The sequence below is a fragment of the Culex pipiens genome, chromosome 2 (assembly GCF_016801865.2).
Source record: "Culex pipiens pallens isolate TS chromosome 2, TS_CPP_V2, whole genome shotgun sequence".
Classification (NCBI taxonomy): Eukaryota; Metazoa; Arthropoda; class Insecta; order Diptera; family Culicidae; genus Culex; species Culex pipiens.
The window spans coordinates 25,917,071-25,940,649 of NC_068938.1; the positions used below are offsets into that span (position 1 = coordinate 25,917,071).

At 34.7% G+C, this 23,579-nt stretch overlaps 1 protein-coding gene and 1 non-coding gene across 3 annotated transcripts; one reads left to right on the forward strand and one right to left on the reverse strand.

Moving 5' to 3' along the window:
• Window positions 1-4,278: 4,278 nt before the first annotated feature.
• Window positions 4,279-21,735, reverse strand: LOC120414576 (chaoptin-like). 2 transcript variants are annotated; one of them, XM_039575814.2, is made up of 3 exons: window positions 20,488-21,733; window positions 19,674-20,426; window positions 4,279-4,598 (listed from the first exon to the last, which is right to left on the reverse strand). In XM_039575814.2, the coding sequence occupies exons 1-3, from the start codon at window positions 21,409-21,411 to the stop codon at window positions 4,476-4,478; spliced, it is 1,800 nt and encodes a 599-aa protein (XP_039431748.1). In that variant the 5' UTR covers window positions 21,412-21,733; the 3' UTR covers window positions 4,279-4,475. The 2 variants fall into 2 exon arrangements, with proteins under 2 accessions (XP_039431748.1, XP_039431747.1); XM_039575813.2 differs by lacking the exon at window positions 4,279-4,598 and having other exon boundaries at window positions 19,330-20,426; window positions 20,488-21,735.
• Trnae-uuc (transfer RNA glutamic acid (anticodon UUC)) lies at window positions 6,128-6,199 on the forward strand. Its single transcript has one exon. It is a non-coding gene; the product is annotated as a tRNA-Glu (tRNA).
• Window positions 21,736-23,579: the final 1,844 nt, after the last annotated feature.

A 23,579-nucleotide genomic window follows, 5' to 3' on the forward strand; every position in this document is an offset into this window, starting at 1 on the left:
CCAAAATTTCCAAAATTACCAAAATTACCAAAATTACCAAAATTACCAAAATTACCAAAATTACCAAAATTACCAAAATTACCAAAATTACCAAAATTACTAAAATTACCAAAATTACCAAAATTACCAAAATTACCAAAATTACCAAAATGACCAAAGTGACAAAAAAAAAAGCGACAAACTTCTCTTCCGTGCCTGGTTGTGCATTTAAAATTCATCACATCACAGGTTCTGCTGCCTTTTCTTTTGTGGTGAGACTGGTCCGGGTCCGGGGTCTGTCCCGGCCAAGAAGCTGCTGGTTCCGTCGTGCGTAAAGCGAAGCATATCGGTGAACTTCTTGGCCCTGCCAGCTATTAGTGAAATATTAAACTTTCCTTTCTACGAACACATCCTCCTCTTCCGCTTCTCCGAGGGGGGGTTTTCCAGCGAGTCCCGCGCGCCTCAGTTTATCCGTTCCGTTGTTTGAACAAAAAGCCGGCAACTTTACTCTGAGCTTGCATTTAATTTTTGGTTTTTGCCTGGGAAAAGTTGGACCCCCCAAAGTTGCTAGTTAGTATTAGTTCTGAGTGTGTGTGTGTCGAACTTTGAGGCGTATAGCACATTTTCTATCATTGTTGAACATTTGGTGTGCCGGCGTCTCGTCCGGGGCTGAACTTTGCTCGATTTACGTTACTTCGGGGCATTTTGGCCCATAACAAGTTCCCAGCTTTCTGATGTGTTTGCTCATATTTCTTTCATGTGAGCATGTGTGTGCGGGCGCCACTGATTTGATTGGTCTTTTTGGGGAAGAAAGTGTTTGAACGGATACATTGTGAAATGGAAATTTCGGTTGGAAATAGTTGTTGCCGCGCCGTTGAACAAAGTACTTGGTATGTGTGTAAGAAAATGATGGATTCTTATGTGGGAAAGTTTTAAAACAATGGTTCCACGAGCAAGTCAGTACGAAGTTCCGAATGATGGCTCCGGAAATGTCCAGAAAACTGTTGCCTAATACTTGAATTGAACACAAAAAATCTATTTGCAGTATTCATCTCCTTTTCCTAATGACGATAAAAAATTACCATTAACACCGTGAACCAACCTCATTTTCAACCAAACCAAAAGTTGCCCCTTTCCATTTACAACAACTCTTCTGAAGATACCAAAGCAGAGCAATTCTCTCAGATTTCGGTCATTTGATTTTTTTGTTGTTTTTTTTTAATCCGGCTGAAACTTCATTTTTTTGCCTTCGGTATGCCCAAAGAAGCCATTTTGCATCATTAGTTTGTCCATATAATTTTCCATACAAATTTGGCAGCTGTCCGTACAAAAATGATAAGTGAAAATTCAAAAATCTGTATCTTTTGAAGGATTTTTTTCATCGATTTGGTGTCTTCGGCAAAGTTGTAGGTATGGATATGGACTACACTGAAAAAAATGATTCACGGTAAAAAAAAAATTTGGTGATTTTTTAATTAACTTTTTGTCACTAAAACTTGATTTGCAAAAAAAAACTATTTTTATTTTTTTTAATTTTTTTATATGTTTTAGAGGACATTACATGCCTACTTTTTAGAAATTTCCAGGTTGTGCAAAAAATCTTTGAGCGAGTTATGAATTTTTGAATCAATACTGATTTTTTCAAAAAATCAAAAAATGGGTGCAACAATTTTTCAACTTCATTTTTCGATGTAAAATCAAATTTTCAATCAAAAATTTCTCTAGTTTTCATGTTAAAGCCAATTTTAGGTAACTTTTTTAAAAATAGTTGTAGTTTTTCATTATTTAAATTAATGCACATGCTTGCCCTCTTTTGAAAAAAATTTTTTTGAAAAGCTGAGAAAATTCTCTATAATTAGCTTTTTTGAGCTTTGTTGATACGACCCTTCGTTGCAGAGATATTGCCATGCCAAGGATTAAAAAACAGAAAAATTGATGTTTTCTAAGTTTCACCCTAAAAACCCACAAATTCCTAACGTCGATATCACAGTAACTAATGGTCCGATTTACAATGTTAAAATTTGAAACATTCGTCAAATTCTCCGATCTTTTCGAAAATTGTTTTTTTTTTAATTTTTTTTAAATAGAGACTTACATTTCAAAAGTGTTAAACATTCAATATTACGCACAATATATTATTCTGTTTTTATTTTATATTATAATATATATATATTGCATTATAAAATACTGTAATAGCGGAGAAGACGCCTTGGAAGTTCAGAAAACAAACATTGAGAATCAGTATTATACATATTGCTATGGGTCCCCGAAGTCCAGGTTATAACAAAATTCATGCCATTTCAATAAAAAAAAATTTCAAATAACAAAAAGTGTTTCGGAATCTTCTTGAAAAATCATTTTTTTGCATAAGAGTTTAATAACAGTTTATGTTATCATAACAAAATTTGTTATTGGTCTGATATTGGTTAACAGCCAAAAAAAACTTTGGAATAACATTTTTTGTTATGGAAGCATATCTCCAATACCTAGTTGTTAAAATAACAAAAAATAATAACAAAGATTTGTCCGAAGAATACCTAAATATATTATTAGTCTGTTATTACAATAATAATCCAATGACAAAAAAATTACAGCGACGAATAACAAATCCTGTTATTAATAACATAAAATGTTATTGGTCTAGTATTATGAAATATCCAAAAGTGTTTTTGCCAAGTTATTTCCGTCTGCTCGGCGTACACACGTGTGTTATCCCGGGCAGACGGTAATAACAAAATTCATGCAATTTCAATAACAAATGTGGTTAAAATAACATAAAGTGTTATGGAATCTTCTTGAAAAATTCATTTTTACATAAGAGTTCAATAACTGTTAATGTTATCAAAACAAAATTTGTAATTGGTCTGATATTGATTGAAAGCCAGAACAACGGGGGAATAACATTTTTTGTTATGAAAGAATACCTCAAACAAAGATTTGTTCGAAGAATAACCAAAAATGTTATTAGTCTGTTATTAGAATAACAATCCAATAACAAAACAATAATAACGGCGAATAACAAATCTTGTTATACATAACATAAAATGTTATTGGCCTAGTATTTTCAAATATCAAAAAATGTTATTCCCAAGTCATTTCAGTCTGCTCGGGATCCTGGTTGCACTCAAAAGTCCCATGGAAATGTGTTAAAGCAACCTGAAAAATGTGTAATGCCTATTCTCGGGCGCACTGTTTGATCGACCAAAAAAAAAAAAAGCAAAAAAGGTAAACAGAAAAAATCACTTTTTTCGATATAAATTTTCACCCAATAATGAGATGAAACCTACAAGATGGACAATCGAAGCTTCGAAGGGTGCTTGAAATTTGTTTGTTTTGGTTTGCTGGACGTTGCCATGATTCTCTCCCATAGCTGGTTATTAAAAAAAAAATATATTTCAATCGAATCTTCATTTTGCATTATTCTGTAAACTGATGCTTCTCTTCCTCGACGGTCCTTTGGATATTGACAACCAGAGAGTCGACTGTAGCATAATTAATTGCCGAGCAAACTTGTTTGCTTCTTTGTTCAGATGAATCATGTGGATCAAATAGAAAATAAAAAAAATAAACAAAAGTATATGGAAATATGAGTTATGATAAGTTATAAAAACAAAATTCATCAATAAAACCTTTCCTGATTAAGATCAACAAAATGTAGCTACCTACCATATCAATATCGTTGAATAAAATTACACAATTTACAGATATTTACATCAACTCATAATTCAACCATGTTATCAATTCCACGACCAACCTGCAAATAAATCATCTGATGTGATTGCAAACTTTTTCCAATTAACCAAACGATCAACATTATTTAGTTCCCAACACAGCAACGGCTTCTGTCTGTCTGTTTTGGTTTACCCTTTTTCGAACGGGTGGGACAATAAATAAACGCAGAAAACTAGAAACTACATGCAATTTATTTTGGAATCCTCCGGCAAAATTTATGTACTCCCCAACCCAACTCCAACTCTCCAACTATTCCGTTACTGTCGAGCCTGATATCCTGCGTGCCTATGTGTGTGTGTGTGTGTGTTGTCCCCAAAACGAATGAGATTTATTATTGCTCCCCAATCCCATCCCTTCCCCTCCCCCCAACAGACACACAATCCGACACGGTACGGGTCGTCCCAAATTAATCGACCCAGTTTGCCGGCTTTCCCTAGCAAATTTTCAATTTTCCTCCCGGCAAAGGCCTCAAAACTCTCGGCACGGTGTCACCGACCCGAAAAAGTACAATGTATGGCTGCTCAACCAACAACTGGTGTGTTGTTTTAAATAATTTTCAACACGGTGTGATATTTCGATATTTTGTTTACGTTTATTACTAATTTTTTTTGGCAGATTGATTTGTTTAACCTTTCGCTTTGACAGAGTCAAGGTATGTAAAGTTTGAAGGTGAGCTATCTGTCAAACGCAGGGATGGATTCACAAGCTCAACAAAGTATCCAGCGTCTCCACTAACCACACCTTGATCTCCCTGCCCACCATAATTACTGCGGACCCCTTTTGGGCACCGCCCGTTTCGGGCCACCTTCCGTGGCCACCCCGAGGTTCTCCAGCTCGGCGTCGACGTCGATCCCGTCGGTAAAGTCCCGGTCGCCGTTGAATTCCAGCTGCAGCCCGACCCACATCCGGCGCCAACGGCACATTCCAGCCAAGTTCCGGAACGTGGTGGTGGTGGCCGTCGGCCAATTGTTTGGCAACGCCGCCGTCGAGTGGGTATTTGCACGGCGCAGTTGGTTGAGTTTGTTGACACCGCAGGAGTCGTCCGTGACCGCCACCACCGCCATGTTGGATGCGTGAGTGTGTACGTTTGTGTTTGTGTGTGTGTCCGTTCCGGTTCGCGGAATCGGTTCAAAGTGGGGAAAGAGAAAAAGAGTTTGATTTCAGTGTGAGTGTGTGTGTGTGTGTGTCAGTGTACGTGAAAGTACTGCAAGCGATTATCGTCGTCGCAGCGGGGAGTGAGGTTTTTATAAAGTGTATTTGTTTGTTTATTTGTTTATTGTAAAAATGGGAGAGTAAAGGAAAATGGAAACAAATGTATTCAATTTTGTGTGATGTGCGCGCAAACACACAAACAGAAGCGGTTAAGCGGAAACACATCCTATTTGATTTTGAGGGCTTATCGGGTGACGGGGAATAACATTTGCAGTTGGAGTTTTATGGAACATTTTCTTTAATTTTATTGTTTGATGAATGTGGGGTTTGTGGTCATGAAGATTTCTTAAATAAAATCTACTAACACTCTTAAAGCGGGGTGGTGTTTCAGCTATTCACATAATCTTAACTATTGGTGTTTGGTTTATCCCATAAAAAATAAACAATTTCAAATTTGCCATCAGAGTTCAGACTAACTTTCAGTAAAAATTGGTAGGATATACAAAAGATTTCTTTTCAAAAAGTCATAACATAATTAAAGTTATGTAGAACAAAAATTCAAAATTCAAAAAATACAGTCCAGACTCGATTTCCCCCCTGAAAATTTCACTTTGGATAATCAAATGACAAAAAAATGTTTATGAGTCCAATATTTGAAGTCCCATACAAACCTTAGCTTAATCGAAACTTTGGATAATCGAGTCTGGGCTGAACTAAAAAAAAAACCTTTATTTGATTTAATATTCAGAAATACACGTTAAACAATATAAACAAAATTTAAAGCAATTTACAACTGTGTAAAAGAAATGTTGAATTGTCAGTAATATTAATTATTGGCCCCCTTATTTTTTGTTCCTTAATTTTGTGGGGAAATTTTGAGAGAGGAAAAAATTGCATTGTTGTTTCCTATTTAGGGACCATTCATAAACCACGTGGACAATTTCCATACAAACTAATTATTTTGTGTATGAAGCGTGGACAATCGCCATCCCCCCCCCCCCAAAGTGTCCACGTGGTTTATGGATGGTTCCTTGTAAAAAAAACAAATGAATTAAAATAAATTATCGACATTCTTTTTGGAAGCTGAAATTTAACGCCAGAGTGCCGAACGGTAATTGATCGCTTATCTACTGATTTTATAATTAAATTAACGTTTCTGATCTTCCTAGTTTATGCACAAATAAGCAATCTGTAAAATACCACGCTTTTAATCTAGCCATTTTTTTATTTTTTCACGAGACATTCGGTCGTTCACCTACACAATTCCCATATGGTCTAGTGGCTAGGATATCTGGCTTTCACCCAGAAGGCCCGGGTTCGATTCCCGGTATGGGAAAGTTTTTTGGTTGATTGATATTTTTTTTTAATTAGGAGATGAATGAATGCGCAAAAATAACCTCTGTTTTTCTTAACATTGTCAAATCACTTCTCAGTTACTAATATTTTTGAGTTCTATTTCTGTTGACATTTTATAGAAACGCATGTGTTATTTTGATGCAATTCGTCATTTCTATGATTAATAGCAAAAAGAAAAATTTGAATAATAATATTAATTTCTTTTTAACAATGATTGTATAAATTTGGATTATATTTTTCAATTTTTACTGAAAATTTATATGTTTACCAAAATTTTTTTGGAAAGTTTTAGTCCATCGGCCATGGTCGATTTTTTTATGTTATTAGGTATCGCATTTGCTCATACATGGTGATATTAATTTAAAAATATGGTTGTTAACCATAATCAATTTTTAAAAATTGTTGATATGCAACAGTATATTTTTTGTAAAAAAGTTTCTTTTCGTGCCATCTAGGCCGTTATTTTATCAGGGTATTGAATTTTTGGGAAACGAGAAATTTATTTTTATTTTTTTTGTTCTTTGTCGTGCATTTGATTATAAGTGAACCACATTTTTTATCCAATGTGATTCACAAGTCTACATTATATAGCTTTATTTTTTTATGGCATTACAAGGACAGCTCAAAAATCTAGATTACATTTTCAAAATAACCAGGTTATATTTAAGTCACTTTCGTCAACATAAGAATATTGGAACTACAAGACTAAAAAAATATAATCGGTGTTTTAATTGTTTTGTTCTGTTCCTGTTTTAACCAGATTCAATCAAAAATTCAAAACACTATTGTGCAAAAAATTGGTTGCAAAAATGCCAAACAATAATTGTAATGTTATAAAATTGTTTCAAATCAAAATTTGTTAATTTTTTGTTTTCAAGTTTGGGAAAACTGGAAAAAGCATAATAAATCCTGAGATTCGAGAATCCCCGGTTTGGTCTAGTCGAAGTCATGGTTTGAATATTTTAAGATAAATGATTGTACACAATTGCAGTTGTGTTTCAATCATAAGTTTGAAGACAATCTGAGTATGAAGGTTGTTTTTGCGAAAAAAAAATTTTTGCAATTATTACAAAACAGCACAAAAGAAAAAATAGAATTTACATTCAATAATTTTTGCTGTCTCTTCTTTTTTCATGATTTATCTTTGCTTGTAGTTTGACAAATTTTCATGATAATTTGTGTTTCCTCGTTTTTTGTTTAAATAAATTGCCTTAAAATTTAAATCAATTAGTCAGAGCGAGTTGTGGCGCTATAACCACGGCATGTAATGGCCTGGGCATCTGTGGAAATACGATGTCCCATCCCAGTGAGTCCCAAAACAGCACATGGAACACGGACACTTTTCCAGTATGATGGCTTCAAAGAATTAACGTTTAAAAAAAACTGTATTGTAAATTGAAAACCATATACTAATAACTTCCATTATCTCATCAACAGTGAGCGATTCGTGGAAATACAATGTCCCTTCCTTAAGGGTCCCGGAGCACCAAAGCTTCTTAGCATGGTGCTCCCAACGAATAATAACCTAAAACCAAAACTCGGAACGTATGGTGGTGTGTCCCCACGCTTCTTCCTCCCCTGTAGATTCAGAACTGTATTGTGGTTTGAACACACACCCTGTGCTCAAACTCAATCCAATTCAACGAATCATCTCTGCGGTAAACTTTACGCAGTAGGCCTGGCCGGTTTAACGTTTTGTGATGTTTCAATGCATTCTAATGCAATGGTGCACTACAAATGTTAATAAATGACAAGAAGAGGCTAGGCGTCATTTAACCTAAGGCACTCTCCAGGATCCCTTCGAAAGATTGGCTACGCTAGGGTTTGATTAGATTAGATTAGATTAAAATTTAAATCAATTAGTCAATCTTTGGGGAAATATACTTTAGAATCACAAAAACATTTTTTTACACTTTTCTCAACCTTCTTCAGAAGGCAGCAACATACAATGTCGTCAGCTTATATTTTAATAGGAGTTATAAAAAAACCTTCAGAATAAGCATTCAATCAGTTACCTGCGTCAAAAAAAAAATTGACGCTTAAAATGTGTAACAATTTGTTGTTTTTTGTTCACTTGGCTTAAACAAATAACAAAAATTAAAAAACAAACTTTAACCCTCTAGGGCCCAAATTTTTTATTCGAAATTTTTTATTTTTCTCGAGTTCAGGAGATCATTTTGAGCAACTTTTGTTCTACGAAAAACTTTTCTTCTCTTGTTTTATGTTTTTCTATATTTATTTTTTTATTAATTTGCATTTATCTTGTTTACTTTGTGTTTGTTTTTGGTAGTATTTGGCCTATTCTACCACCTCCTATCTTTACATTTTGCGTGTCTAGTTTTTTCCATGTTTTTACAGTCAATTTTTCGCTTGTTTTTCACATTTTCTGCTGTAAAACGACACCATTATCATTTAAATTGTAAAAAAATGCATAGAACCAAAGTTGACCTCTAAAAAATGACATTTTCTAAAACATTGGTAAAGTCACATAAAACAAGTAAAACTTCCAACCCATATATTTTCTAAAATTTTAAGATTTCTTTTTTCCAATTTTTATTTTAAGATCAAAAATTGGTTGAAAAATAGATTTTTGGCGATTTTTTTAATCGAAGCCCGTCTAAAGGTGGGGTTGGGTTGTAGAGGGTTAAAATTCATAATGTTCCCACAAACTAAAACACCTACGAATTACTAAATTCATTAACCACGTGACTGGCACCACTTTTCGGTTGCACGCATTATCCCACTCACCAATGCCGATTAGGTGCTTATTTATTAATTAACAACGTGGCGAAAGTCATTCCGGGAAAAATCGGGCCCGTCAAAAGTGGAATCAAATCAAAATGGAATCGCTCATGCGTGACTAAAACTATTCGTAGGATTAGGATGGGGGATTTAACTGAACTGATTCCAGGAAGTACGATTTCTTATGCAACGGTTTTTCCTATCGAAAAGAAGCTCTTTTCTCCGCCTCAGCTTATTAGTATCGAACGAAAAAGCTTCAAGCAAGTTTTCCTCCACACTTCTTCGAAAGGCCCTCAAGCCCCGGGTGAATTAGTACCGATCGAGAATTGGAACGTTCCTCCCCTCCCCGAAATGAAGGAAACGAAAACTTTCCCATTAAATTGGGTTTGCCACTTGGCTAGTGAAGCCATTAAGTGCAGACGGTTTAGCTAATGAGGCCCAGACCAGACCTCCTCGTATATAGCGGGTGGCGGTAATTGGGAAATGCTTTTTCCGACTTGGATTTTTTGCACCTCTCAATTTTCCGAACGCAGATGCCTGCTGGCCTAGGGAATTGAGTTTGAAAGTCGGTTGATTACGTGATATTGCTTTATTGGTTCCAACCATCCAGTCGAGAATCGATTGTACGTGGGAATTAAATCTGGGTTGAAAGTAAGTTCCCGTTGACGTTCCATTGAACAAATCGGATAAGAGGATTTCGATATTCAATGTCAGTTGAAGTGAATAATCAATTTTCTAACGGCATAGCGTGCTAATCTTCCAAACCTCAGAGAGTGGAGACACAGGGTTCTTTTCATGTGAAATTTTCATAATTCAATATATTTTCCAGCAAAAGGGAGCCCTCACGTTTGCTGTTTCTAAGTACCACATCGTGAACTCGGTATCACATTACGAGGATTCTCGTCTCTGCCAAAGCAAACACAGGAATCTAATTTACAAAAGCCATTTCTTTTGCGTGACTTCCTCGAGTTGTATTTGAATAAGGCTCAGGGTGGCAACTAAATGTTTTTTTTTTAATTTTTGGTTGTTTGAATAGTTTGAATGATATTAATTAAAAATAATCCTCGTTCAGAAGTTTAAATTTTTAACAAAGAAAGGTTAGGAAAATCTTTCACCTCGCTTTGTGAGTAAAAAAAAGTGGTGCACGAAATATTGCCTCAAAATACAGTTTGATTTTATTAAAATATTTTGAAAATTTGGGTAAAGGGTGAATTTTCATTTTTGGTTCAAAAAAAGTTTTTTTTTAAATATAATGTTCGATTTAACACTTTCCCATATTTAGATGATTTTGTTATCCTTATGTTATGCGTTTTGTTTTATCGAGAATGGTGAAATGATTTTTTTCGCTTATGTCTTTTTAAGATTATAGTAGAAAATTTTTTTAATAAATATTTAGGCAAACTTTTTTTTGCTGAAAAAGGTGCTTATATTATAAGCCATGAGCAAACTTTGTTTATGGATTCCATATTAAGATTTTTTTGTAACGTGGTTTTGTACACTAGTTCAACCTCTTTGTTTGCTTTGTATTTTTTTTAATGACTTAACATTCATGTTTTGATAATTTTTCAAAAGATTGCTCAGATTCTTTTAAAAGTGAATTAGTTTAATTTTTATGATCGAATTATAGCATACAATCTATAAAAAATAACAATAAAAATATATTCTTCTTTCTCTTTTTTGATCTCGAAAATCAGGATATTTTAGATTTTTCTTGAGTCTTGTATGAGTTTTCACGAAATTTGATATTTTAATTAAATGGTCCCCGTGGAAATTCAAATGATTATTTCTTTTTAATTTTACATTTTTGCTTCTTGATTTTTAAGAAAAACTTTAAAGGAAGAAATGAAATTTCATGGAGATTTCCATTGGATTATTATCAATAAGATCGAATTTGGCTTGGATTTTAGAAAATATTGGTTAAGAAAACTGAAAATATTGTAAATTAAAGTATAAAAAAATCTTCCTGTAATTTTGAAGTTCTTTGAAATTTTTGAAAAAAAAAAATATGGAATTATGGTTCCCGTGAAAATTGCTACTGTATGCGTGAATAAAACTAAGAGAGCGTTCTTTTATTACGTAACGCTGAAAATCCTCTTCTTTCCTTCTAATAAAATGCCCATGCAAATCAAATAGTCTTCAAATCCCCTTCCTCCAACTGCGTTACGGAATAAAAGAACGATCCATAAGCCTAATTATGCCAAAAAATTGCATCATTGTTTTCTTTATACAAATTTTGGGACTGTCCGGACCAAAGTGCTATGAAATTATTCGTACAGTCCAGACTCGATTATCCGGAGTATCGATTATTCGAAGTTCGATTATCCGAAGTTTCAACTATCCAAAGGTTTGTCCCATACAAACCTTCGAATAATCGAATCACGACCAAATTTATTTTTTCATTTTTTTCTGTTTTCTTACTTTCAACATCAAATTCCAGCTCTGTGACCCAATTTGGTCAAATTTGAATATTTGATTGCCTTTTTTTATATTTTCAATATGGCGTCACCGCCATTTTGGCCGCCATATTTGATTTGAAAGTTGCAAATAATTTAGAGTAGTTTATGGGTACTGAATACTGAAGCTGGACAATCAAAAATAAGACAGCGATAAGAATATGTTTTTCATGGTTCGATTATCCGAAGTGATTTTTTTCCGAATCCTTCGAATAATCGAGTCTGAACTGTATATTGAGAAGCAATTTTATTACTACTAGAAAAAAATTGGGATAAAAAAAGTACACGGGAAAATCTTAATTTTATATTTAAATTTTCAGCATAAAACTCGATATTTATTTGATTTTTACCCTCTTTAAATTTATAGAGTGGGTGTTTTTTTATTTTTATTTTTTGATAAATTTCTAAAATTAAAATAAGTTATCATGTCTTATAAATATATTTTTTCCTAACTGAGAGAATTCTACAAAAAATCCTTTTTTTAAATTGCTGTTCAGACTACAAAGGATCTTATAGTGATAAATGTTATGAAAAATGTTGTATTTCTCGGTGCAATCCAATGAGTCTTCATTTATACTCGACTATATATAGAAATCTTTGGAGCCGTAAGCTATTGATCCGTTTTTCAATTTCGAAATTTGCAACCTTCGTAAAGTATGATAATGTTATCTGAGTTATAAAATAACGACAATCATTATTAAGAACTCAATCATTTGTTTAAGGCTTGAATGTAGTTATCGAAACTTCTCAAAAGTACTCCTCGATTGCTAAAAACATAATCAAGCAAAAAAACTTCCCTCATACACCACTGTTGTCCAAAAGTTGTCATTTTTACGTGTACCCGTTTTTATCCGAAAAGTCCTAATCATAACTTACAACTTTTCCCAAGACATCGACCAAAAAATCAATAGCTTTTTATTTCAAAGTTTGGAACAGAGTTTGCGGGTGTTGAAAAAATTGAGTAAATCCACTGAAGGAAAAAAGTTACAAATAATCATCGAAATAAATATATGACTTAAATGTCAGCAAAATGGATATTTAAGGAGCCTAATAATCATCTTTATTTGTCTTTTGTTGTATTGTTTTTTTTCTTCAAATATCGATAATAACTTTGTTTTTTTTTGCTCTGTAAATTATTGTGAAAATTCCCATGACTGGGTGTTTAAAACTAACATTCATTGCACATTTTGCACTTTAAATGATTCAATTCATAATCTAATAAAATTGAATAAAGGCGAGCAAAAAAAAGTTTTGATTTAATTTTTTTAACGAGCACAAATGTTTAAAAATGGAAAATTTATTTTGGACAGTTTTACAGAATCATTTTTTTTTACAAAATACTTTTTGGAAAGGAAAGTAAAAAAGTTACCTTTGAAGTTGAATAAAAAAATGACAGTTGAAATAAAAAAGGAAGGTAAGCCGTCACCCTGCACTCAAATTTAAGGCTCCTAACATCCATTCACGACGGCTTTCCGGTTTCCATTTTCCACGCACCGTTGCAACTCTAACGCCGGGACACTTTCGTACACTTTGGTTTTTCTTTGCAACTCCCTGTTTTTCCTTGTAGAAGAAGAGTTTCCCGCACACAAACACACACACACTTGAGGAGCATCAGACGCTCCCAAAGAGATATGTTTGAACAGAAGCTTTGAAAAAAGAGGGAGGGGGAAAAGTCGGAACGGAAAAACATTCAAGCCGCCCCAAAGAGTAAGCGCACACGGGAAAGTTTTTCCGCCTTTTTAATTTTGATTTATTTTGTTTTTACGGGCGCATGGGGCAAAACGGATCCACTGGGAGAAACGGGAGGAGGGGGTTAAGCAAAAACATATTCTACGCAGAGTTTAAAGAAACATGGGGGGAGGAGGGGAAAATATCTGAATTTATTTGTGTGTTTTTCTCGGGGGTTCCAAAGGGGGAGGGAAAGAAAAAAAAACGTTTTTTGAGCCCCCCGTCCTCGAAAACAGCATGTAAAAAGTCTGGTTCTTCCCTGATGGGAACTGTGCCAGTTGGACTGCTGGTCTGGTTTGGCAAATTGCTCCGGCATTTGTACGTGGTGTATAGACCTGCCACGTGGTGAGCACCTCGACAAATTGGCAACCGACATCATCGCGCAGAACTGGCCGTTTGTTGTTTGTGCTGCAGCGAAAAAAGCCGGCAGTAAAATTGAATTTGTTGCCGATATTTACGGGAACCGTGGCGATACTTTTTGACTAAATTCTACTTTTGTATTCCGCTCAGGACGTGCATGTTCGTTAGACTAAGCGAGAGTGAGGGAAAAGAAACGAATTCATTTCCTGGAGAAACTTACTTTTCCATCAATTTCCTGCGCGAAACTTTATCGACACCACCAGTGAACTTCACAAATTTCGCCTTAAGAAAAGCGAGAGAGAGAATAGCTTCCCCGAGAAGGTTGCAATCAGCCGGTGGAAAACGCTATTAGCGGTAATTAAATTCGTGAGTAGAAAATTTTCCGAATAAAGTTGCTTTCCAAAAAGAACGGTTCCCACATTACGGGCTTTTAGTTTGTTTTATAAGAAGCACTTCTTGAAGTGCAGCAGCGAATCTTCTGCACATGTGTGAAAGACAAGGATTCTGTGAGTCAGAGTACGACCAGCTAGGAAGCAACGCCTTTTCTGTATTTTCAAACCCAAGCTCTACTTCCTGTTTTTTCAGGATAGTGGGATAACGAATTGAAATATTTTGTAGTTTCAATTTACTCTCTAACGTTAAACAGAACACATCAAAATTATAAGTTGATGAATAGAAAAATAATTACGAATAGATAGCAAATTGCAGAAAAGGTTGACAAATAAAAAAAATCTGAAATATTTGATTTAACTCTATATAAGAAATTATCTGCTTGAGAGAAAAAAAAATCTTAATTTAACGTCATGATTCGAAATCCGTACACTTAGTACCATATTATTTTTGTTATAGCTGGCAAAAAATCATGTAATAAGTTGGAAATGTAGAAATATTATCAGAATTTAGTATAAACAGTTAGTTTTAAGAGAATGCATGCAAAATATGTCTTTTCTAACAATTTTTCATCAGAATTTTAAAATTAAAATGACTTGTTGTGCTTCGAATTCCGGACACTGTTAAAAGCTGATTCGAAATCCGGACACTTTTGCTTCGAATTCCGGACACACGATTTTGCCTATGAAACGCACAAATTTGAACTGAAATGTTAGTGAATGGCATTCTTTAGGTCTCAAATAAGCTGTTTACATCAAAACAATCGATAGTTTGTATAAAAATAGCTAGAATTTAAGAAAATCAAAAACATAAATTTCTGCTTTGCCTTCCCGGTGCTTCGGACGCCTATGAAATATTTCCGTTGAAATGTTTCGCATTTTTTGGTAAACTTATAATTTTATTTTATTTGATTGTTTTGGCATCAACTACAGCGTTCAAACAAACTTTAAATGAACGTTGATGTTAGAATTCATCAAATAACACAGTTTTGACATTTATAATGCAAACTTATATCCAAATAATTGATAAAACAAGTTGAAGTGTCCGGGTTTCGAAGCGTCCGGGAATTCGAATCATGACGTTATCTCTCTACAACCCAGCCCCGCCTCTAGAAGGCCTTCGATCTAAAAAATCGCCAAAAAGAAGAAATCTTAAAATTTTAGGAAATTGTAGGGTTGGAAGTTTGACTTGTTTTATGTGATTTCGTCAATGTTTTTAAAAATTAAATTTTTTAGGAGTCAACTTTGGCTGTGTTTTTTACTAACATTTTCTATATTTTAAGTAAAAACAAGTATGCAGTATTTTTTTTTAGTATCCCAAACTATGCCTCTACGCATTTTTTGCAATTTAAATAATAATGGTGCCATACTATAGCAGAAAATGTGAAAAACAATAATAAAAAAAAGTGACTGTAATAACATGAAAAAAATAGAGAGAAAAAATAATGATAGGAGTGGTAGAATAAGCCAAATACTACCAAAGACAAAGATAACCTTAACCAGATAAAATCAAATTAAAATACTAAAAATAAAACAAGAAAAACATAAAACAAAAGAAGTAAAGTGTTTCGTAGACCAAAAGTTGCTCAAAATGACCTTCTGAACAAGGGAAACATAAAAATTTTCGAATTTTTTTTTGGCAGTAGAGGGTTAATTGCTGTACTTGGCTACTGTTTATTTTAAATGATGCAGATTTAATTCTATCTAATTTTTTTTGTTTTATTCGATTTTTTTTAATTAATTGTGTTCTACTTATATATTACTTTGAAAAAAAAAAAAAAAAAAAAACAGTTCAACTCTTTGATTTTCATTCAACTTTAACTGTTCAACTACTTAAAAAACTGCAAGTGGATACATTAAATAAATGAAAATCAAAATGTCCTCAAGCTCTTTGCCCCAAGACCTTCAAATCAGGATTTATTTCCTTTTATTTGTCATTTAAGAATATTCAGCCATGCTTTAAAACCTCGTAGTGTTTTCACCCGCAAAGCCAAAATAATCACCTTAATTCTGGTCAAATGTTTAGCTCAAATTGGTTCAGCGGGATATGGTTATTTGAAAAAAAAAAAAGATTTTTTTTAAATGCCTTTTGAAACATTGACCATTTTAGCTAGGACTTATTTACTCGCCGAGCAAAAAGACATAGAGGTCTTTTTATTTTGGCTAATGAACTTCAATGCCAAATTTGAGCCAAATTAGAGAACATTTGATTTAAAAATTTCACTGAAAAAAAATTACATGCAATTGATGACTATATAATAAATTTTAATAAATTTCAGTTACGTTTGGAATTTATGGTAATTTATCGAAATGTCATTAAATGTTATGAAAAATGTTTTTTTCGTCAAATAAGTCTCCTTTTAAAATTTGCTTCAAAAAGGAGGCAGTATTAATAAATTTTAAACTAACTTAAAAAACTATTTATTGTTTTTACAAATTTTGAATTTTAAAACCACAAACCCTAAAAGTCTTGGAAAAAATATATTTTTTTTAAATTTCAATGATATTTTGCAAATTGGCATTGATTGCTGTTTAAAGCATCTTATTATACTTTTAGCTTCAAATTTGAAAATTAGGCATTTGAATAGATTGACAGTCAAATCATTATTAAAAACCTTGTAAGAAATTCAATGTTTTGAGGTAATCAATAATTCTTTAAAAAACTGTGTACAAAGTTTCCATTTCTGTTCAAAATAATTTTTTTCTTCATAAATTTGGTCATGCTTTTTGAAAATATCTGCAATGAGTAGTTAATAATTTCTCACGGGAAAATAAATTTTTATATTCAATTTTGTGAAGTTTTGTGAAATTTTCATTTACTGAATTTATGTGTTAGTTATTCTTATTTTATTTAGAATTTAGAATATTATTTGCTGAAATATCGCCAAAGCGAAGAAAATCCTTGTCTAAACATGAGAAATTCGCCTTGATTTTTTGTTGGTTTTGCTCAAACTTTTCAGAGGCTTTTTCGGTGACCAAAGAAGCTATTTTTTGTCATTGGTTCCCACATACAAGTCTCAAACAATTTTGGCAGCTGTCCGTACAAAATGCTCGTAAATTTTCGAAAATTTGTATTTTTTTATGAATTTTTTTATCGATGTGTCAAAGTTATAGGTATTGAGAGAGTACAATTTAAAAAAAAATGCTGATTTGAAATTACCCTTTTTCACATAAATGATTATTTTTTTCAATTTTCAATGTAAAATCAAATTTGCAATCAATCAATTTACAGATATAGCCACTTTATGTATGATTTTAACTAAAAAATTAGCAGTTTTTCGATTTGTAAATGACAAAAAAAAATAAACAAAAATGCTCAAAATTGGCCGATTTTGTAGATAATTCTTCATTCACCCAAAGTACAATCAGTAAAATAAGTGAACTAAAATTATGTTTGTTGTCATGGTTTACAGGAATAATTTAATTCAAATATTTCAAAAAACTTTAGGATAAAATTCGGTTTGTAGCATTTGCAGACCCGAGCAGACGGTAATAACTTTGGAATAACATTTTTTGATATTTGAAAATACTAAGCCAATAACATTTTATGTTATTTATAACAAGATTTGTTATTCGTCGTTATGAATTTTTTGTTATTGGATCGTTATTGTAATAACAGATCAAGAACATTTTGGGTTATTCTTCGAACAAATCTTTGTTATTATTTTTTGTTATTTTAACAACTAATCCGAACATCCCAATAACAGTTGGAGTTATTCTTCCATAACAAAAAATGTTATTCTCTAGATGTTTTTGCTTTCAATTAATATCAGACCAATAACAAATTTTGTTATGATAACATAAAGTGTTATTCAACTCTTATGCAAAAATGGAATTTTCATGAACTTTCTGTTATTTTAACAGTATCTGTTATTAAAATGGCATGAATTTTGTTATTACCGTCTGCCCGGGACACTTATAAAACATTGCAATATGGTTAAAAACTTTTTTTGAGCATTTTAGTCAATTAAATTTCATTTTAAACTATAATATACCACATAACCACCAAAATGACGTAAATGCCACGGGGCATAATATTGAATGAAGTTTTTTTCAAAACCTTTGTTTCCTTATAATATTTGGAAAGTACAAAATAAGGCTTAGGGTTCGTTTTAAGGCTCATTTTATCAAAATGCTATTTTTCCTAGATCAGTAGTGTCCCTACCAATGACTTACATGTATTATAAAGTATGATTTATTTTTTAATTTTTTTGTAGCTCTCTTGTTTAGGTGGGGCAAGTGTACCATACGGATTTTTAGTATGGAAAAAATACGAATTGCTGCAACAACATATTTTATTGTGAAAAAAATACATAAAAGTTCTTAAAAACTGATAATCAATTGTTTAAAAAATTGTCCATACACTATATAATAATATCATGAAAATTTACTATTTATCATCTAAGTAATATTTTTTTTCGTAAAAACGGTAATTTTTTTTGTAAAATATTATTTTTTAATCTAAAAATGAAAGAAACGTTTCAAATACATCCTAATCTGATGTATCTAAGTGATAATAGTTCAATTGTTAGTAAATTAGCATGTTTTTTCTTGCATTGTTCCTCTTGCCCTAACGGGTTGTTCGTCTTGCCCCACTAGTTGAGTAGAACGTACGAAAAATTAAAAAAAAATCAATTTTTTACATTAAAAAACAGATTTTTTTAAAACTTGTTCTATCAAAGTCTCAGTCAAGACCTGGAATAAGATGATTCCAATAAATCCAACAGATTTTTAAACGTTTTTAATGGGTTATAACGAGCATTTCCTTAGCTTGTTACACTTGCCCCACTTTCCCCTACCTTTATCTAACGGGTGAATGGGCTGTTTTAAAAGAAGTGGTATATGTTTTGTTTTGTCTATTTTTTATATTGTTTGTTGCAAAGTGGTGTGATTTGCAAGTTTCGATCGGTTCTTTTTTACGGGTGCCGAAGAACGGCGTCGAAAGTGAGTGTCATTCTGCGAAGTCGATTAAAAGCAGTATGTAAGAAAGCTCTCAAATTTGGTGATCATATTTTAAACTCAATTATTCTGTTTAAAAGAACAAGATGATATAATGTGTGCAGTTCCAATAAATAAAATCATTTTTGTAATTTAAAAATACAACATCTACCACAAAATGTACTTTTGGAATGTCACTCAATCGAAAATCTTCACAAAAATCAAAGAAATTACATTCAAATTTTTGACTTTCAACTTTACATTTCCTAAATGTAATAAACATCAAATTACTGACAGAAATCCAACCCACCGTGCACGGCTGGCACGATGTTCCCTCAAATTACCAGCGTTTTCCTTCGCTTCGTCTCCAACATCTGTAAAATCAGCCAGGCTAAGACAACATCAGCAGCAGGGACGAAAAAAGCACTGCACCAGTAGAGGTTTTTTTGGGAACTTTTTTTTTCTCGTTGAGGGAGGGGGCCGTTAGAGGATTAGCACAAAGACGAGGAACGAGCAGACTCAAAGAAATAAAAATTCGGGGGGCACAAACAAGTTTTATCTAAAGTTTAAATAAATAACATTAAAAAACAGAGTTCAGTACGACGCGGAACAGGAACGGGAACAACGTTAATATTAAACAGGCTGCGCCAACATACATACATTTATACAAACACACACGTGGCGGGGGTGGAGGCAATTAGCTTATCGTCGGGGTAAACTGGCGCTTGCTGGACGGATGAACCGGGGGAAACAGGAAGCCTCCGGAGGAGCACGATGGCGGTGGATGCTGGTGACAGGAGCTGGGCGGTCCCAGGACCACCTCGCCGTCGTTGTGGATACTCACGTGCTGGGCGAGGCGCCATTTTTCGCTCTGGTGCTCCGAGTGGTGCAGGATCAGCTGGATGAGCTTGAAGGCGCCGAACACGATGAACGCACCGGACATGAGCCACAGGATGGTGGACTTGGTGTCGAAGTTGTCCTGGATGGGGCGGGTGTCGGGGGTTTGGGCTTCGTGGAGCAGTTTGTAGCGGTGGAACTCGGAGGAGCTGTACTCGGCTTTGGCTGGGGTTTCCACGACGACGATGTCCCGGAGTTTGCCCCGTTCGTCGGTGCATTCGATGCCTTGGGTGTTGAGGATGTTGTCCTTGGTTTGGACGACGTAGTTCTTGCCGTAGCGGACGTTTTTGGTCTGCTTCATGAGTTCGAGTACGAGGAATTGACAACTCCAGGGGTTGTGGAAGAGGTCGACCTGCTCGATACCTTCGAGCAGTGAGGTGTTGATCCGGGCGAAACTGTTGTGACTCATGTTGAGCTGGTGCAGGTTGATGATCGGCCATAGGAAGGCGTCTTCGACTAGCCGGTTGTGCGATAGGTCTAGAATTCTTAACTTGCGGAAGTCCTCGAAGATGTTGTGCTCAATTTCGGCGATGGCATTGCGGGACAGGTTCAGGTACTCCATCCGAGGAGAGTACTCAAACAGCTTGTTCTCGACGTACGTCAGCCGGTTCGCAGACAGATCCAACAGACGCAGGGCGGAAAAGTCCTTGAACATGTATTTGTTCAGCTCAGCCAGGTGATTGTTGCTTGCGTTGAAGACCTGCGGACAAGATAGTGCACGGTGAGATAAGACGAGCGCGCGAAAGTGATTTACAACCCACCTCTAAACTAGCTAAGCCTTTAAAGCTGTCCTCGTGGAAGTTCTCGATCTTGTTGAAGCTCAGGTCTAGCACTCGAAGGTCGGCGTTTCGCTTGAAGCTATGGTCGGCGATGTTCTCCAGCTGGTTGTAGCTGATGTTGAAGAACATTAGCCGGGGGAGATTCGAGAGCAAATCCGCTTCGAAGACTGTAATCTGGTTTCCTTGCAGTTGCAGGGACTTGAGATGACTGTTCCCGATGAAGGCAAAGAAGTCTACGTAGCTTATCTGGTTGTGGTGGAAGGCCGCTTGGCTGAGCTTGCTGAGTCCTTTTAGGGTGCCTTCCTCGATTGAGGTCAGTAGGTTACGACCCAGATTCAGATGTTTGAGATTCGGGACTACCTTGAAGGTACCTTCTGGGATGTGCGAGATAAGATTCCCCGTCAAAATCAGTTTTGTGAGGTTTGGATAGCGATCTAGTGAGTGCTCGTTGATTGCTTTAATGAGATTTCGTCGTAAATCCAACGTATGCAGATGTTCTAAATCATGATCACTCCAAGACTTGACACCTGTGAGATTATTCCTGGAGAAGTTCAACACCTCAAGATTCCGCAATCCATTCAAAGCAAAATCTTGCAAGTTATCCAGTCGACTATCACAAATCTCCAACACTTGCAAATCCGTAAATCTAATGAAAATCGCATTCGGCAACTCCTTCAAATAGCAATGATCGATGTACACACTCAACGGGTTCTGGTTATACTCCCGAATGTTCCGCAAATCCTCCACGTAGCAAGCCCGCAACCGAACCGCCTCACTCACGTCGTCCACCTCGACGTCAACCATGTTGTGGTCTTGACTCCCCACCGCCATGTCCCAGTGGAAGCCAAAGTTGAGCAGAACCAGAAGGGCCAAAAGTGCCCCAAACTTCCGTGGTCGTCCAAACATTTTAATTCTGAGGTTATGTCACATCGGAGACTTTCCGGAGCGATAAAACTTTCACAATTTTGTTTTAATTATTTAACGCCACACTTTGTCGTGTAAGTTTTCCTCTTTTTTTTATTACTTATTTGAATTTCCGTTTGAAACTCCACTTAATTTTGTCCTATTTCCCCAAAATGATTCCCAAATCGAACTCTCTATTTGTTCTGATATCACGCTCGATTAGAAATTCATCGAAAACACGAAGAAGCAGCTCTTTGTCAACGGACAATTTAGCTCAAACTAATCGAGACGCGCGTCGCGACGCTGCTGCTGCGGATGTTCGGTTGAAGACGATGATATTCTACTCCGTCGTTATCGAGGCAACCTACTCGGTGGAGGTGGTGTTGTCTTTCACGGCAATATACAACAACCAGTGAAGAGAGGGTATAATTTATAAGTACCTATTTTTAATGTTTTGTTTTTGTCACCCACTGGTGTGCTCTAGAGGAGCGGACGGAGTGAAAAACCCCTTTTTGTGTGATGTACACACACCAAACTCAGAGGACTGAGAGTTGTTGTTTGAGTGAAGCGGAATTACATATAAACCCGGGAAGACGGTAATAACAAAATTCATACTGTTAAAATAACAAAATGTGTTATGGATTCTTCTTGAAAAATCCATTTAATAACAGTTTATGTTATCATAACAAAATTTGTTATTGGTCCGATATTGGTTGAAAGCCAAAACAACTTTGGAATAACATTTTTTGTTATGGAAGAATACCGCCAGTTGTTTTTGGGATGATCGGATTAGTTGTTAAAATAACAAAAAATAATAACAAAGATTTGTTCGAAGAATAACTGAAAATGATAATAGACCAATCCAATAACAAAAAAAAGCATAACGACGAATAACAAATCTTGTTAAAAATAACATAAAATGTTATTGGCCTAGTATTTTCGAATATCAAAAAATGTTATTCCCAAGTTATTTCCGTCTGCTCGGGTAGTTTCATTTTTTAACATAAAAGTTCAACTCAACTGTTTTGTTGTTTTTTAGCTTCACCGTGTAATGGGGCCATCCACAAACCACGTGGACACTATATTGACATATTCAGACTCATTTCTTGTATGCAAAATTGTTCAACCAAAATACATGTATTTTTTATGGAGCGTGGACAATCGCCAGCCTCCTTCGCCCTGCAAAAGTGTCTACGTGATGTATGAAGCGCCCCTTACCAAAATTTCCTCAAAGTCACTTGGCTATCGTCTCTGCGACTGATCTTGGAAGACATCGAACCTTCTGTTGTTGTGAGTTTTCCTTGACCATTTTCTAGCGTCGCAACATTTTTTTTCTCTCTCCCAAATTTTCCACATTTTGTCTCTGTTTCCATCCACCCAACTTTGTTGCCTGTTCCGTTTTTATAGCTGCGGTCAGCGGTGTATGTGTGAGTTTTCGCACCGCGCGCGCACGTTTGAAAATCTTTTCATCAACGCGACGGAAACTCTCGTCGCACTTTACGACGAGGAACGAAACAAAAAAAAAACGTCCTGTAATTTATGACACCACCACGCAGGAAGGGTACACAAAGTTTTCAACTTATTTAAAACAGTTTGAAAGAAGTATTGAACGTTTTGAAAAGAACGTTTAACTAATTTTATATATCAACTTTTTCGTTTTGAGGTCTTTTTTAGTTTTTTTGTTTTTTTGAATTAAATTATAATTTGTAGTAAATTTAGTTCTTATGTTTAATCATATATTTTTTTAATTTTTGGGTTGAACATTTTTTAGTGAACGTCACTTTGAATTGAATTTACACCTACAAATCGACGTGATCGTGCTATCTTGTCGCACGTCGCTTTTTGACTTTCCGAGATAAACGCGTTTCAATGTTTGCTCTTGAAAAAAAAAAATTAAATAAGCACGCGATGTAAACAAAAACAAACACGTTTTGTTTGCCTGACCGTCATGTGTATTGTCCCGAAGTTTGGCTAAATATGGTTGCCGTAGTCCCTAGTTATAATTAAAAATGTTTTTCTCTGGTCGGGCATGTACGTGTGTCAAACGCGTTCTGACTAAGATCCCTTTGACCAGTTGTCGCACTTACAGCTATTTTCAGGGTAAATTGAAACTTCTTTCATATGGAAATTACCAACAATGCACGGAGTTTTTTCGGTTTTAATTGAATATC